Source organism: Manduca sexta, chromosome 8 (assembly GCF_014839805.1).
Source record: "Manduca sexta isolate Smith_Timp_Sample1 chromosome 8, JHU_Msex_v1.0, whole genome shotgun sequence".
Lineage (NCBI taxonomy): Eukaryota > Metazoa > Arthropoda > Insecta > Lepidoptera > Sphingidae > Manduca > Manduca sexta.
The window spans coordinates 2,099,549-2,118,036 of record NC_051122.1 but is presented as its reverse complement, the minus strand read 5'-3'; the positions used below and the strand labels follow the sequence as shown (position 1 = coordinate 2,118,036).

General features: G+C 35.5%; 2 protein-coding genes across 4 annotated transcripts in view; one reads left to right on the top strand and one right to left on the bottom strand.

The window, feature by feature from the left end:
* Positions 1-10,767, top strand: part of LOC115445951 — a 239,298-nt gene extending 228,531 nt beyond the window's left edge. For 2 of the 3 annotated variants that reach the window (XM_037436408.1, XM_037436409.1), the window contains 2 exons: positions 7,518-7,612; positions 8,335-10,767. In XM_037436408.1, coding sequence (XP_037292305.1) covers positions 7,518-7,612; positions 8,335-8,863 — 624 coding nt within the window. In that variant the 3' untranslated portion in view covers positions 8,864-10,767. The remainder of the gene's footprint in view (positions 1-7,517; positions 7,613-8,334) is intronic. The other variant, XM_037436407.1, reaches the window with a different exon arrangement.
* Positions 10,768-10,789: 22 nt separating this feature from the next.
* Positions 10,790-17,130, bottom strand: LOC115445950 (zinc transporter ZIP3). The gene is made up of 4 exons (XM_030172469.2): positions 16,179-17,130; positions 12,304-12,516; positions 11,241-11,397; positions 10,790-10,927 (listed from the first exon to the last, which is right to left on the bottom strand). Exons 1-4 carry the CDS (start codon positions 16,701-16,703, stop codon positions 10,914-10,916), a joined length of 909 nt encoding a protein of 302 aa, XP_030028329.1. The 5' UTR covers positions 16,704-17,130; the 3' UTR covers positions 10,790-10,913.
* Positions 17,131-18,488: the final 1,358 nt, after the last annotated feature.

The window sequence follows — 18,488 nt, the reverse complement described above, 5'->3', positions numbered from 1 at the left end:
TATAAATAACATAAAAAACATAATGAAGCCATATTTAATTCACTCGCTGGAAACTAGAAAGTTTTAGTTAAAGAAAAGACAAAATCGATCGCCATTAGCGCTACGTTGGCCCATAATTTATATACCTTGAAATTTTCTTATGAAGTTACTGCGCTCGACATTATTAATTAAAATAAATCAAACAAGACTACCAAACCAATAACTTGGGCAACACATTCTATAAACAGTAGCAATAAAATCATAACATAGCCATCTTACTAGTGTGATACAAATGCGAGTTTGTGGAATTTATTGGAGAAGTAAACGCAAAAACCGCTTTATGGATTTGGATGAAATTTGGCATAGATAGACCATGTCTTGGAGTAGCATACAAGCTACTTTACATCTTGGTAAATTGCTCCCGAAGGAACAACAACATTATTTTATAATTACATAGCGCTGGCGTCACAAATGCATTTAGGGACTTTTGTAATGAGAAATGTTTCACGCGCGCGGAGCAATGAACAACATTCAGTTCTTACATTTCGGACCCATAGTAAAATAATACTTGTTTTATGGATGTAAAGAATTTATAGATACTCTCAGTTTTAGAAAATCCAGCACCTAAATAATAAAATATATTCGCGGATCACACAAATATTTCAACACCTGAAGAAAAACACGTTACTTGATTTTATTACTGAATGGCGTAATTGTATTATGCAACTCCCTGAGGTCTCTGGTTCAAATTCCGGATCGTCCAGTGATACCAGGTTTTGCAACTTTATCAGCCCGGGATCTAAAATTTGAGCCTGATATGGCGATAGAATCGCTGCCTATCACATCATGGGACGGAAAACGCTTTTCTCAAAATTGGTGCCTTGGTTGCAACACTAACAATTCCCTTTCGAAATAAAGGTGTCATGTTTTGTTTTAACAATTATTTTGTCATAAATTTTCCTTAATGACTAAATTTGACGAACAGAACATTTCTTTCAAATACACCAATAGTTCTAAATAAAACCGAATATGTAATAGACGGCCCAGTTTTTCCCACAACACAGAATGTCTCGACAATCATATTACTGAACAATGCTGTCCCATTTACGAAATTAGATGCGTGAATTCGGTTATTATTGATGGATATGGGTCGGTATGACTGACGCACCGTCATAACGGAGGTTTCTTTTGATATCTCACACACATCACGCCTGTATCCCCGAAGTGGTAGGCAGAGACGCAACAGATGCACTTAATTACCGCTGTGTGTATTCCGTCTTATGGTAGGTGAAGAGCCTATAACCTTATCAGCCACAAAATTCCAGACTTATAGGTAAGAAAAACCCAATATATCTGCCCAAGCCCGTATTTGAACCCGGGACCTCTGAGTGTTGTACCACGCACCCATAACCACTAGGGAAGCAGTTTCTAATATTTATTATTAGAAAATACATAAGCTAACAGGAACTTGATGAATTCTAAAAACCACTCAATAGTTATCACTAAAGTATGGCAATGAACAGTGTAAGCTATGAACAATGAGGTTCAAGGTTCAACGCCTTCATCCCATCCGAAAATTACTGGATTAAAAAAGAATCTAATCACCCGTGTGAGATATTGGATTTAGACAAGACTCCTCTGTTATCGGGGCTTCCATTTAATGCTCAATATAGTAAATTAACAATAATATGATGGGAAGGAAATAACCAAGTCAAATTGAAAATGCATTGGTGATATTCACGCTTATACTTTCTGAATCTAAACCTTTGCCATAAAAACTTGACCTTATATACTAATATATGACGTTACTTTTAAAAATTGCATTTCTAAGTCCTAACAGTAACTATACAAGGTTCATACAAAGACTACTAGAAATTCTGTAATTAACAGTTGTATAGGTGCTTGGAGTTATGACTCGACAGAGTTGCAACTCGCAGAAACAAATTGTCGATTGTTTTACACATTCTTTGACATTCTTAGAAGGTTGGAAAGGTTTTTAATAACCACACTTTTTTACAAAGGAAACGTTGAGTTGAACTATTTAATAGCTTCCCAAAACTTTGAATTACAATGTACCGTCTGGTATTTTACAAAACTAATTCTATTATAAAAATCAATTAAATTTATCCAAATTCATATAATTATTTACATTTATAAAAGTCATTTTTTTTAAATTGCATAGCAAAATGAGCTCACTGCACCTGAAAGTAAATAACGTGGAGTCCATATAGTGTCGACTGAAGAAAGATGGTTGTCCTTTGACAGTCGACACAATTATGCCGGCTTGTTTGCAACACAGCCTGATCCTGGAATGCGACACATTTACGTGAGCACTATAGGAGGTTTTACACCTAGTGATGGTCGCTATCCGCTATAATATCCTACCACCAGCAAAGCGTTTAATGTCGCTGATACATGCTTCCAACAGGTCGGTCCGGATTTTGTTTTTCTTCTTAGTCGGGCACTCTTGAGGGAGTTATCGTGGTTCTCGGTTATGGGAGGCCTATATTCACAGTCGACATCTGTAGCTTATTGTTATTAACACCAAACCATTTACATACATTTTTTGTATGTTTATCTTTACTAATCTTCTTACGACTGATTCAATATACTAATTCATTGACTAGTTGAAGACTTCATAAAAAACCTGATTTATCAATGAAAATAGATTTGTACGCAAACCTCTTACAAGCATACTAAACAATCAATTCAAAATACATGAGACGAGAATAGATGCACATTAAGAAACACGAAATAACGTAGTAACATCCAGGTCATTGAAAAGCTGTCATAGTTCACATCGAATAAATAAAAATGTCTGTTTGGTAAATACATCATTGCTTGAGATACAAGCTACATCAACAATCTGACTAGTTTCGAAACCTCAATATTAATTATCAGAATCATGTATTTGAATGAGATGACCAAGCAAACAGTCAAGAAATTGCTTAGATATCATAAAATAATGAAGTATCTACCATTATAAAAACCATATAAGAAATGATAATGACAGTGGAATGGACTGCCAAGCTGATGGTCGCAAGTTCCAAATCCAAGGGACTATCGTTTTAAAGTTACATAATATTATGTATTTTGTTAGTTATCGCTCGCTTTCGGTACTGGAGACCGGTGCCTAACAGAAAATAGTATATTACAGGGATATTTGTAATAATTTGAGGACAAACCGCATAAAAAGTTGTAAAAAAGGAATCATACAATAGGAAAGTGTGGTTAGTAACTCAAAGGAAATAATTGAATTTTGTTGTAAATAATTATCGCTCCTCCAATCTTATCAGAAACAAGGATCCCAAATTGAGCAGTTTGATAGTCTCTACCTGTATCTCCGTTTGATCTTGCAAAATTATTGAATCTATGAAAATAATTTAAATTGAAAATAAAAAGTATCATGTGAAAGTGTAATAATTAAAGAAAATAAAACGTAGCGTGGGACGCTCTCTGGCTAGATGGCGGGAAGAATTACACAAAAGAGCCAGCACCGATTGGATGCATAAAGCAGCAGATCGGACTCTGTGGCGTACCTTGGAAGAGACCCATGTCCATCAGTGGACTGTAACGAGCTCATGATGATGTGAAAGATCTGAATGTAAAAAGAATTCAGATAGCCTTTTTATACTGAGGCATTTTAAAGACCAAATAATAGACCGAGGAGAGAAAGAAAGAAAGAAAGAAAGAAAGAAATTTATTTAAACAGTTTTTCGTACAATGGTTTACTGCATTTGACGGTAAAGTAAAAAACAAAGAAATGAGTATGTTAAATTAGTTCACATAATTAAAACGGTACGTATACAATTTAAAAATCTTACCCTCCGTGCTAGTTAATACTGTGTTACGGCAGGGTAAAGGATTCTCGCCTTATAAACTACCAGATTGGGCTCACTTTTCAATAAATCAAACGATTCTATTGTTTAAGATATTGCACATTTTGCGTAAACAACTTGGTGTAGTACTAGTAAACTATACAGATAAAACTCAAATTCAATGATATTTTTTTCATTTTTTTTTTGTTTGAGTTACAATGTTTAATTTATATTTTTTATTTTTAAAATATGTTCATCTTTACTCTACTTTTAAAATGTAGAAGCAGTTACATAACTTATACAACTAAGAAAAATCAAGTGGAAAAGAGAAAAAAATCCACAAGGAGTGGCATAATAATACAACAACATAGACCCCATGTAAAAAAGCTTACAAGATGGTAAGCATGATATTAGTCAAAACATTGCTTTTATATAGATTTCCGTGTTTATATAATCAAAGCCTCGCAAAAAAAAAATCTCCAGCGCTTTTCCACATAAAAACTTAGTTTTATCCTTTATCATTATGGTTTTGTTTATGCGATTGTATAACAGCGGTGCAAGAAAAGAAGCAAAACTTTGAGCAAATGTCGTCTTGCATAGGGGAACAGTATAAACATCATGCGCTCTTCTTTTTGTTAAATTGTCAGTTCTGCCAGTATAGGAGTGTTGTCTTACAATTATAAGTTTTATGAAAAGTTGTCTTACGGTGAGTACCTGAAACTCATTATAAAGATGGAAAGTAGGATACCTAAAGGGCCTAAAAGTTAGAACTTTTATTATAGATCTTTGTGTTCTTTCTAATTTAATCAACGATGTCTTGTTTGCTCCACCCCAAGCGGTTATTCCGTAACATATTAGAGACTGGCATAAGGTCAAGTAGATAACTTTATTAGTTTGGTCGTCCTTTAGATGACGAATTTGTTTAAAAATTGGTATTAATTTTCTTAATCGAGTCTTTAAGGTATCAATGTGTTGTTTCCAATTTAAATTTTTATCTATTGTAATTCCTAGGTACTTGATGCTTTCTGTACGAGTAAGTCTGTAGCAGTCACAATTATTGTAATTTGTATTTGCAGCGCACGTATGTGTTTTTATGTTGAAATGTGTACTTGGTTGGTTATTATTATAAATGGAAAATGTAATATATTTTGTTTTAGTTATATTTAAAGTAAGTAAGTTGTTATTCAACCAATCAAATACTATGCGTACACCATTTTCAGCTGAAAGTCGTACGTTTTCCCAAGTCGACCCTTCAAAGAGTATGACGGTATCATCTGCAAATGTTATAATTTTAGCATTTGGTATAGTAGTATTACAGAGATCATTTATATATACCAAAAAGAGTGTTGGCCCGAGAACTGAACCTTGTGGCACGCCAAATCTGACTAGTTGCTTTGAGCTACACATCCCAGCTAATTTAACTGTTTGATGCCTATCATACAAGTAGCCCTTAAAGAGTTCTAATGGAACGCCACGGATTCCTATAGATTCCAACTTGGCTATAAGTAAGGGAACAGATACAGTGTCAAAAGCCTTGGCTAGATCCAAGAAGACTCCAACACATTTTTTCTTTTTATCTAAGGTGTCCACTACATGTGATACTAGGCATTCTATTGCGTCTGTAGTGGATTTGTTTCGCCTGAAGCCATACTGGTTTATAGAAAGAATATTATTTTTTTCTAGGTAACTTACTAGTCGCGAGTTCATGACTTTCTCAAGAATTTTAGCCAAAGTCGGTAACATTGATATTGGGCGATAATTAGTGACACTGTTTCTGTCCCCTGACTTGAAGATAGGCACGATGACAGATTCCTTAAGTACCTTAGGGAACGTACCTGATTTCATCATCATCATCAAATCATTCACATCGAATCATTTTTAGTGCACAAATTTGGTTGAGAAGAGAATAGAGTGTGACTGGAAATTGGAGTCCGTTGCATGTTGTATCTGGCGATTTATGATATACTATAATTTACCAGTTGGTGTGAGTAGGATGCAGATATCTTGGCTTTTCACTTTGGTCTAATCACACACAATAACACGTCTTTCCTAATTGCCGGCTCGGACGAGAATGAATGATGAGGGGATGATGAGAGGTTGTATCATTATACATTAATATAATGGTTGCGTAATTGTTTTACATTATCTTGACACATCAGGTCTAGTTAGTTTGTACAAAACATTGTGTAATGTAAAACATTGACCTAAGGTGAACCTAGTCCCCGAACTAGAAAACAGATAATCTGCATAGAAAGAACTGATTAAAAATTAATCAAGTCTTTCGCTATTGGTTCATACTATGAATTTTTACGACGGTGATAACTTGCTTAGTAATTGTCATCTCCCCTTCTACGTGCCTAATGGCACGGTGTGGTGGGGTAATCCCCACGGCAATTGAGATTCGATCCAACACACCACGTCAATAAGATTGCAGAAATCATACAATTTTTGCTACCAACCACTCGACACAACATTAACGTCCTTCGAAGAACCTCTCCTTTCTTCTCTTCTTCAGCCTATACATTCACCCAATGAGTGTAGGCCTCTTGTAATGCTCGCCAAGTTTTACTGTCCAGGGCAGTCCTCATCCAGCTACGTCCCGCCACGTGGACCATGTCATCGGTCCATCTCACTGAAGGCCTGCCCAGATTTATATGACCAGAAACATCATTTTGAAGAACCTTATTCTAGACAAATCACTAACTCGACATTAGATTCAAACCCAAGACCAGCCAGGTTACACACTTTAGAAACGAATTTTTCCAATAAAAAACCTGACCCTATCCCGTCACTTATCTAAGCTTTACACCATTGCACAACTTACACGCACCGTTTCTCCCTTATTTACACCACGTGGGCAAACAAGCTATTTTTGAAATGTTTACGCATCTCTGGCTAATCTCAGAGACTATTAGATGTGTCTTAATATAACGTTTACTATCGCCTTATTAGGAATAAAATAGATTTTTTAGAAATGCTAGATTTAGAATGTTGTAGTGATTGCAAATTGGGCAGAGTCTGTTGACGACCAATTGAATATAACCGCAGTAACATCTTAAAAAAATACTTATTTCAAAGAAACGTGGGAATTCTCTGGTTAATACCCAAATCAATGTAAAACGCCATAGTTTTTATTCTTAATCACTTATCCAGTTAAACTTTGTAAGTTTGGAAATACCAAAACAATTGTAGATAATCATATCAGTCATAATCATATAAACGCAGAGTGCGTTTCGTAGACTCCTAAATCTTAATCACGTCACTAAGCTATTTCTATGAATGCTAAATTTAATTTATGACGTTTGCTATAAATCATTGTTTTGCTTGGATACCAATCAACTTGCATATCCAACATTACATATCCTCAACTGTTTCTCTAGGGTTGAAGAATAATTTCACCAAATATATACCAGTTAAGTTTACCATGTAATAATATATATCATTCGAATAAAGTGTATTTTTGTTACCAAACTCTAAGAAAGTGCCTAGAAAAATATTTTTAGGTGTAGTAAACATAAAACCTAGAAAATTAAGTTGAATTGTATTGTTTATTAGTCTTATAGTTTACTACTAAGAACCTAGTTCTTACAACAAAGAAAAAAATGTAGATATGTCGCAACTGATCCTTGACCAAAAGTGGCAATTGTCAGTATGTGTGTATTCCCCATCAGCGAAGATGGTTAATGAATAACTGTTAATGAGGTGCGTGTGTTGTTCCAGGTGCTGTGTGGTGCAGTGGCGGACGCGGGCGACGTGATAGCTAACGTGAGCCGCGTGCGCCGCGCGCCGCAACCTCACTACTCGCACCGCGTGTTGTAAGCATCTCTTACGGTCCTTGATCATCTACCACGGTTTCTATCTCTTCAAGTTCATAATTTACATTACATTCATCGTCGTATCCCTTTTTTTCCCGCGGGGTAAAAACGCCTTAGCCTCTCAGTTAATATTAACTACAATATTGATATTCATAGTGGATAACAGTAGCGCTGAAATCTGACTTTCAACTATGTACCGTCGACTTTTTACTCGAAACGCAATTAATGGAGAACGAAATGAGTTGCCTTAAATTGTGTTATCATCCATATCTTTCAAAGTAACATAGAGAAATGCTATAGTAGTCACACGCCAGTCTGTAATAACCAAATAGTCATGAACTTTTATTATTCCAAAGGTGTGATACAAGCGATTTTGTAAAGGTCGCCGAGGTTATAACTAAAGTAAAATATTTATTTAAGGTGTTAAAGATCTACAGGTTAGTCTTATCTGATTTCAATGATGTCTGTTTATGGATATTTATTGCGCATTCGATTGTTTATAGTATTATAAACATAGGCTCCTTTGCGTTGACCTTTGGTTTAAATTTAAGGTGTCGTTCGAACTGATGGTTCCAACATGTTTACGTTGCTATTTCTACCTATGTTAAGTTCTTCCCATTACCATCAATAAGTTGGCTTTCCTTGTAACAAGTACAGTATCGTTCACATTAAAATACCTTCAAAATTTTGGACGTAATTTAAATTATTTTGTTTGTCTACAGGACAGACAAGGACGACATGAACTGGAAGCGGTTACATTGGCGACAGATGCAGATGATCCTCCAGACGGAGGGAGCCCAGAAGGAGGGGCAATTGAAGGACCCACAGAAAGAGGGCGTCGAATGCTGTCCCTCCATCCTAGACGTGGTCTACAAGAAAGGCGGCAGAAACCGGGACGGCCTCTACGTAGAATTGTACGAAGACGGCGAAAACCACCAGAGGTTCTTCGAACTGTCGTGTGCCCCAGAAGTGGTCGACAAACCGTGCCGCTTCGTCGACGCGCGACTCTACAACGACTCTAGATGTATCCAAACATACTCGTATTCGTACGCTCTGGTCCGAAGTCCGTCGGATACGCCGCAGCACCGCTCTGAGCGGCCCTTCTCCGTGCCCGGCTCAGGCGGCTGGACCATGGACTTCGTGAGAGTGCGTGCCGGTTGTGAGTGCCAAATAAAACCACCGAAGAACATTCGCAGACGACACAAGAAGCGGAAACGAAATAGGCGTATAACCGAGGATGACGAGACCTGATTGTGGGCTTGTGTTTGTGTAAACCAGTGGAACTTTGGACTACTTCACATATTTAGTGTGTCGCGGGCGTGGTTGCGGTCGGGGGCGCGTCTCGTCCCTCCCGCCGCAAACACATCTGTCAGAATGTTACCGATACAATATCAAGTGTACTTGGTGCAATTGTCGGTATAACGATATTTATTTTTGGCAATTTGTATATTTTAATTACGCTTTTCGTCATAGTCCCGTAGGTAGTCGATCTTATGAGGATAAGCGCAGTGCCCTGTTTAGTGCCTTAAAGTTTTTGGATTACATTATTAATTCCAATACGTAATTACGTAAAAGTATTATGTACGAGCAAGCGGCGCGCGGACGAGCATGGCGTAAACAGAGTAAAAAATCTCAAGTGAGATGTTCGCGCCCGCAGCGCCTGCTTAATGTCTATTTTGTAGTAATTTTAACAGTTACCGAGTGTGATCGAGATGCAATGCTTCCACTTCGCCGACTTCACTACGTGTATTATCAGATTTAATTTTAAGCTAGTTACAATTACACGCAGTCTGTGATTTTCTTTTACGTCATAACATGTCCGGGGAGACGCGTAGTGAGGTTGTGATATCAAGTTGTATCAAACATAAATTGGAATTTATAATATAGTGACATCTAGTGGGTAGTGGAAAAAATATTAAGCTTCATATTTTTATTGTTTCCATTAACAATTTAATAACGATAATAATATTATCGCAGTAAACGTTTGATACGACTTTATAATCACAGTTTAAAATCGTTCCACTGACTATAATGCTCTCTTTTCCCATCTTAAGATTAAGAAATATTTATTCAAAGTTAACAACTTTATGAGTTTTGTTATTATTTTGTAACAGTACTTACTTTTAGAACATAAGTGCGTCGAGTCAAAGATCTGTATTATTTCTATTTTGTATTACTTTTATTTTATTTAAAAATGTAGTTATCGTTAAGGATTAATATCATTTATTTATACTGTTTAATACGAGGTATTCCCATATGCAGTATGAATGTTAGTTTTAACTTAGAAGTCGCTTCCATAAATTTATATTGGTGTACATATAATATATGACGCAATAGTATTGTGGACTGAGATTATTTTGTGCATTTAGATGTTACAGCGGAACAAGAAATATTTTTATGTTAACTTACGTCATATAGTGATGAGCGGCAAACTAAAAAAAATAATTCTGCAGCTTCATATGATAAAGTTATTCGCATATTTAAAGCTTATTAAAATTGCTAAGTAATTAATGAAATAATGATATTGTGATTTAGAAAACGTATATACCATAAATATTACTAGCGCCATCTATTGTGGAGTAGTAAGAGACAGTACTTCATTATACAAAATATAGATGTCGCTTTGTTATACATGTAAATTACCTATTGCAGAGTAATTCAGTGCCATTGTATTTTTTATAAGGAATACATTATTTCCCCTTTTTCTAGATTTTCGGCAAATTATGATAATTTTTGAATTCAAAAAGGATAATTAATAAATAACTCATTATTGCGTGTCTAAATATCTTGTGAAATTACTGTTATCTGAAGTTTACCTAATTAAAAGTAAGACAAGGTAATAAATTGTTATATAATGTCATGAAACATAAAATATTATGCATTATTTTTCTGCTGGTGACTTTCCGTCTAGACGTGTATGTAATTAAAATAATAAACCTATCTTTCATCATAACATTGAGAAAATAAGATCAATTAAAAAGTGCCTTACATGTTACAATTATAGAATTCATAAATTTATATTCTCAGTTCAATATATTTTCCGAATATTTATATACCACGAATTTGTACATAATATAAACGTATAATATGTTAATAATATGAACTCAAATGACATCACAGCAGCTGTACGTTATTTTATTGTTGACATCAAAAACAAAATAAAATAAAAATCTGAAATAGCAAAAAAATCTTTTATTGTCGTTATAACCTTTAGGCGTTATATTATACTTACACTACTGAGTCACAAAGATACACTTAAATTTAAGTACTTATACTTAAAAACTATCAATACCAGTGGTTTCTAAGCGTCATAATCTGAAACAAAATAAATGAAACATTAATGGACTGTAGACACTGTGTCAGGTAACGAGGATGAGGTACAGAAATTGAACAAAAATCGAACTATTCTGTATCTAATAGAGCTAGCGAAGTTGCATTAATTGTTTTGGAATATATTAAATAAGCAACTTTTTGACTCACTCACTCACTTTTTAACAGCTTTGAGTCGACACCTTACATCACGCGACTCTCCATAAAATATTTGAATAAAGCGACATCTATTGGACTTATATTGAATCTTTAGTAATTTAAATTTGGCATAGATGGTGCTGTAAGTATATTAACTTACCCAGATACATTGTACACAAATACATAAATCCAAATCCGATAACAACAGCAACAAACTGTGCGATTCCAGCACTACGTTTGCGTTCGTGCCAGCGAGCTCTCTCTCGAGGAAGCACCTCGCTTACTGTCACGTACAACAGCGTACCAGCCGCTAGCGCCTATAAAGACATACAATAGATGGCGTTACGGGTAAACAAAATAGATATTTTACATATATAATATTTATCCTCATTGAATATTTCTGGGATGTGCGGAAGTCAAATTATTAGATGTAGATCAAAGCTAATTTTCCTTCTACGATGGCCCATCAGTATTAAATTCATATCTCCGAGTACACAATGAGAACTATAAGAATTTTTCCGATCGAATATTTTTCACAAGACGTTATGTTTATTGAACCTAGGACCTCACTGATTTCATAATTGCACAGCCACTAAACATTGCAAAGAGGTGATAAGATAAAGACATACTTAACACATCGTAAATATAAATTGATGTTATTTATTGTAGTTATTAGACACAATGAATACCTAAAGAAGTATAGGTCAAACAAATAAACATAATGAATAAAACATGCTACTGTTATCGGTTAATATGCTCAAACTAAATATTTACTCGCACATTCGTCTGCGTTTAAGTTGATTACGAGTAAATGCATTAAATAAATAATAAAAATAATTAGCATATTTATAGATTTGTATACGTCAACTAACTAACTCAAGGTATTTATTACTACTTACTTACCTTACTTCTTCCTTTCTAATATACCTTAGTGTATTATTTTCCGTTTACGCTAATATTTTTAATCGTCAGATATTATCAAATAAATAAATTATAAACTGAATCATACAATAAGAGACAATAAAAATAAATAGTAAATAGACAATCAAACAATTAGACAAAATACTGAGACAAATTGGCAATTTTATACATACAACTATCGTTTTTAATTCGTTTAAGTTGTGCTACAAATAAAATTTATTAAAAATCACCACTCATATTTATATTTTTCACTAGTGTTTCAGAGTTCAATAACAACTTCTTCTACTTCCATTTATCCTCACCTGCATAATAGGTACAGCTATAGAATTCTTTAGCGTGTCGATAGTTTCTAGACCAGCGCCCGCCGCGATGCCGGCCACAGAGCCCGCACTGAACAGCGTGATGCAGACGATGTGCGCGCACAACCGCTGTGGAAGGCTGGCGCACAGCTCGGCGCCGAGGCAGAAACCCACCACGAACTTGTGCGAGGCGACAGCGCTTAGTAGCAGAAACACCTGGAATTGTTTAATTGGGAACTATAAAACTTGAAACTTAAACTATAAAACTATAAAACAGCGTGGTGGACTAAGGCCTAATCCCTCTCAGTAGTAGAGGAGGCCCGTGCTCAGCAATGAGCAAGTATATAATACAGGGCTGATATTATTATTATATTATATAAAACTTGTACTCAAAATTAAACCTATTTTGTTATAGAGACAGCGGGTTAGTGAATGGGGATTATTAGGTAAGTTATGTAGCTATAAGCTATGGCAACCACGTGTATAATATATCCTACCATTTTGCTGGTGGTAGGATATATTTTATATTTACCAGGAGAGCGAACACCGTATACAAGGTGTTAATACCCGCCATAGCCCAGGTATGTAAGTGTGTCGCATTCCGGGATTAACCTGTGCATATCCGGTTCCAACAGGCCGGCATAATCGTGGCGACAGCCGAGGGATAATAAACTCTTCAGTCGACATTCTATTGGACCCCACTGCACTTGCCATCAGGTGCAGTGGGATCAAATTGTGGTGTTCGTATAAAAAAAGGGATGACTCGCAGTGGTTCATATTACATTTAAACTTATAGCAAAGGATATGTATAAATAGTTTCAATTAATAGAAATCTAAATATCTTCACTACATAGTGTAAAATAAAGTCGCTTTCTCTGTCCTTATGTCCCTTTGTATGCTTAAATCTTTAAAACTACGCAACGGATTTTGATGCGGTTTTTTTTAATAGATAGAGTGATTCAAGAGGAAGGTTTATATGTATAATAACATCCATTAAATAGTGGAGAAATACTGTTATTTTGTTATGTTATACCCGTGCGAAGCCAGAGCGGGCCGCTATATTTTTATATACAACGTTCACAGTTTTTCTGTAGTGTATTTAGTATCAGCATTGCACCCGTGCGAAGCCGGGGCTGGTCGCTAGTACTCAATATTTCACAAGCCACGCATGTAGCTATTACAATCCAATTATTAAAACTGCTGTAATCTGTCTATTTAAATTCCCTTTATTCTAAATCGCACATCTATCTTACAATTCAGACAAAACTTATACTATTACTACACCAGGTTCTTATATGTTGCAAATTGTTTGGAATTGTATATCAGTATTCAGTTATTGTCAATACCTAACGTATTCGAATACAATGCACCATTTAATTACATTCCACTATACTTCCCTAAACACACTGGTATTATAAACTGCTAACTTCGTCTTAAGTAGGTCGCATCGCCAAAATTGACAAAACAATCCAATTAAAAGACGCCTCATGACATCATTGCGTTAGTTCGGTTCTGACTCATAAACCAATCTAGCGAAGTCCCTGTAATTAGTCATATAAAAAGAAACAATTGTATTGTTGGCTTCGTTTATCGGGAGTTTACCCTTCTACATTGTGACGCTAACTTTCCTTGCAATATATCGTGTTTATTTTATTGAGAGTTTAGAACAGAAAACACGCATAAAACATATTCTTTCACATATTGCAGTATTACGGCAGAAGATAGCTGTGATTATCTACTTACAATAAACTTGCATCATAAGTTACAGTATAAACGAATTACAAAACAGGAAATACAAATCAGTGTTATACAGAGAAACCAATGAGAAAAACAGTATTTAGAAAACAGTGTATAACATACAAACTAATTAAAACTACGCCTCTATCATGGGACGGGATATACTGCGAAAACTGAGTGTCCTGGTTACACCTCTGTCTACCCCTTCGGGTATGCTGGGTAGCTAGGTACTATGGCTTGTCTATTCTAATATATAAAGCTAAAGAGTTTGTTTGAACGCGCTAATCTCAGAAACTACTAAACCGATTTTGATTTATTTTTCACTGATAGGAAGCTACATTACTCCTAAGTGCTATAGGCAATTTTATCTCGGGAAAATATTTATACTGAAATAACTTGTTCATGAGGACGGAGCCGCAAGCAAAACCTTGTTGTATACAATCCTATCACAACTAATTGGGAGCACGTGTAGGTATATTGCCTATTATCAATGATAAGTGAAATTTAATTTATTTTGATAAGGATTACAAAGGTATCTACGATCGCTGCATCGATATGTAGGTCAGTATGTGTATTTTACTTAGTATATTTTAGATGTTAGCATAAATCAATTAGGGGCTTTATTTCGTCATCTTAATGTCGAAATGCAATGCTAATATAGCTGAATTTCGAAGGTATGTTTTGACTGCCAAACTATACGAGACCAACGTAGTGAACTAAAGCCTTAACCTACTCAATGTTATAGGAAGTCTGTGTAACAGTTAACTGTAACTCTTTTTTTTGATCTCATGGTACGCCCATTGCCGTCCAGATAGAGTATCGAATAGCAGCAGATGGCAGTCTCTTCTCTTTCAATCTCAGTTTATAATACCAGGCATATATGTATCCCTAAGCTGGGTACAGACCTTTTCTACTACTACATTTAAAACTTACTCTACCATGCTGGTTTAGTCCGAGTTGACAGACTTCTTATACTTTAAAATTCTTATTAAAATGCTTTGGTGGGTTTCCTAAACCTTTGATTATTTTTGCATTTTGAAGTAAGCAGGTTCGATAGTTCCGCCTCACGATGTTTTCATTCATTTCTTCACATATTTCTTTACATTCAACGCAATACTTTTGATAATATAAGATGTTGATGAAGATGTAAAGCACGTAAAGCTATTGGTCATGCGCCTGATTTCTTTCCTGTCATGTCGGATTCCCGTCTCACCGGACTATAATTGTAAGGAACAGAGAGTGCACCTGTGTAATGCGTACATACTTGTGTACTATAATATCTCCTGCGTACCTGGCTGATAGCTACTGAAAGAATGTTAAACATAATGTTTTTGTTGCCTTCGTCATGTGAATATAGTTTTTACTCTTTGATAATGTCTATTTAATATTCAAAATGTTTTTTTTGTTACTTGTACGTATAATAAAACAGTTCGTTTGTTTGGTATATCCGTGTATAACTTCAACAATCTCCGTTAAGATTGGGCGCCATGGCCGAAATTCGGTTAAAAAGGAATTACTTTTGATACTGAACCCTAAAACGAACTCATATTGCGCCACGACACTCGTTACATACAAATGTTTACATATAGATAATCCGTTGCCGTTGCGACTCGCGGCGTTATCGGCGTGTCCGTCGTTGCATCTGCTCGTAACGCCGTTTACAAGGTTATTTACTTTATAAAATATTGTAGCCTAAAAAATTATCGCTGTATCTTGGACTTTGAACGCTGGAAGCTTTGTGGAATAAAGGGACCCTTGATAGGCGTGAGGGTCTTAAAAAAATTATCAGCTTTCGTGAATAGGGAGCCTTTCCAATCTGTTAGAATAGTCACAATTTGTCTACAATTAATGGACTAGCTCGTCTGAATCTCCACAAGAAAGGAAATTGTTTCGTGGTCTCCTCGCCCACACTCACCTAAACCAGACATGTAGCCTCGCGATTTCAAACCAGAACTATGATTTAAACCACTTATTTTTCTACACTCCAAAATATATTTATGATATACAATTTACTACTCAGATTGATATACTGCTTGTGCGGTAAGACGCATCATTCCTAAAAGGAGTAAGACCATAGATTTCCTCCAAGACGAACTGAGAGGCTACCACGAATAGTACCGGTTTAAAGCGAAAGTCCTTACCTTAGTGGAACTCTCCTGCAATCCAATCGCTAATCCCTCAAGCAAACTGTGCACGAACAGCGCAACCAGCAATCCAATAATGCCCGAAGAACTCTTACTGCATGGCTCAGTATGACTGACATGGCACATCCTGGAGTCCCCGACGTCCCCCGCGCATCGCTCCCGGATCTCCGCATTCCTCACGAGTAGTGCAGTATCCTCCACACTCCCGTACCTTTGAATTTCCTCATGGACTTGTCTCTCTCCGTGAAAAAGATGTACTAGTTCGTCAACGAAGTAGACTATGAAAAATCCAATGCAGACCATAAGTTCTGTGTATTTCGGCAGCTTTTCCCTTGCTTCTGGCATCATGTGGACAAGAGAGGTGGAGAGAAGAACTCCGCCTCCGAAGCAAAGGAGACATGAGAGGAGAAGAGGATGCCGTTGTCTCGCTCCCTCTGAGAAACAGGCTGGCACCACTCCGCTGAAGAAGCTTCCAAATCCTAGCGCCAACATTGATATCACTTTTGCTGTTGTTGGCTCCATATTTTTTTAGGTTATAAATCTACCGTCACAATAACCTTATTGAGTTTATTCGATTTGATCACAAATACTTCCAATGAGTCAATGTTCAATCACAATTAAATTAATCTTGAACAAACGATATTTTAATAACACTATCTTAGTATACACATTGTTTGATAACAAAAAACAAACATTTCTCTGTAGGATTCAAAACGCGTCCTATCCGCGCAAGTATCTGAATTGAATGACACAACCGAATGATACCTTCGAGTTTCAATATAATCCGACTTCGCTCATCATTGTTAAGTAATAAGGGTTACAATCGAATGGCAATGTAATACACTCATAACCAGTTTAAGGAGACCTATGAACGATAAAGAGATTTAAATAATTGAATACGGCAGAAATGGTCAATTTAAATTGGATTTGTGTATTTTATTGTGGTCGGTAGCTGATAACCGAAAAGCAAGTTTGGATACAAATGTATATACCGAGTATTGTTATTACTAAGTATGTATAATTATATTGCGGCATTAAATACTATGTTTTCCTGTGACTTTATTTTTGCATACCTAAATGAGATATTTTTAGTTGTCCTTGAGCCGAGGCCCAAGTTACATTTAACATTTCCTTTTCCCTTCAATAACCTTGGCGGCGCAGTAAATGAGTATAATATGAATAAAATGAGTTGGCAACTAGAAGTTTCGGGTTCGAATCCTGCCTCGGAACCAACATACTCAGCAATAACTCAGTAATAATGTAGTGGTTTTTTAAAAAGTCAACAACTTTTACGCGCCGTAGTATTGATTCTGATTTCTGTGAAGTATTGAAGTAATTTCCGGATTTTATCACGATTTATGTATTATAATTTTGCCTTGCAGTGGCACCCCCGCCCCTCTTTTATCCGAGAACATTAAAGCTTCAAAGTCTTCGAATCGCGGAGAGAAAAATTTTAAAAATCGCCGTAAAATCCGGAAAGATAGATTTTTTAATGTCTTCATAAGAAATATACGAAGTACTTATATAACCATAGAATATATAATTTTTTTTTTTTTACATGCAGTCATAAACGTATAAATAAGCGATTTATTATTCGTGAGATATTTTATAATTCGTTTATAATTCGTGAGATATTTTATAATTATTCGTGAGATATTTTATAATTTGCTTAAGTAATTCCCCGTATGTACACTCAGCCACAAACGTAGCTGAACAAATTCAAATTTTCAAATGGACTTTAAATGATTTACACTTTTTTTCTTCACTTAAATAAACTTCGCAGGATACACTTTATTTTAATAAAGAAAAAAATAATATTTCGATATTTTTTTCTGTTTTTGTTGTCTACTTTCGCAAATTAATTTATTAATTTGTGTAATAATGTGTACTTCGTAATTACTGTGTTTGTATCTTTTTAGGTTTGTCATGTATAATTTGAAACTACGAATGACTTTATAAATAAATAAATTTAAATTGAAGTCGTTATGATTTTGGCATTTTGAATTTGTTCAGCTAGTTTTGTGGCTGACTGTACATCCTTACACAGTGTTATTTAGTCCATCATTAGCCACCACGAGGGGGTTTACTTATCAAAACGCATGACCCAGTTGATTTTACTTTAATTCTATTTTTGTAGTATAATTCTACATGTTCATGGAAATAAAAAGTACGGCCTAATATTATCTTATATTTGAATGCGACCTTTTATGTTTGAAGATTTTTAGATAAGTATTTGTTACCAACTGCTTGACGGGTTTACATGGCTCACAGACCAAACCTAACACTAAGAATACACACATTTTATTT

Coding starts and splice junctions, on each gene's coding strand:
- LOC115445950 (XM_030172469.2), bottom strand. CDS start 16,703: ATGGAGCCAACAACAGCAAAAGTGATATCAATGTTGGCGCTAGGATTT. Junction 12,517..16,178: donor TGCAGGAGAGTTCCACTAAG/GTAAGGACTTTC, acceptor AAACAATTCCAG/GTGTTTCTGCTACTAAGCGC. Junction 11,398..12,303: donor TAGCTGTACCTATTATGCAG/GTGAGGATAAAT, acceptor ATGTCTTTATAG/GCGCTAGCGGCTGGTACGCT.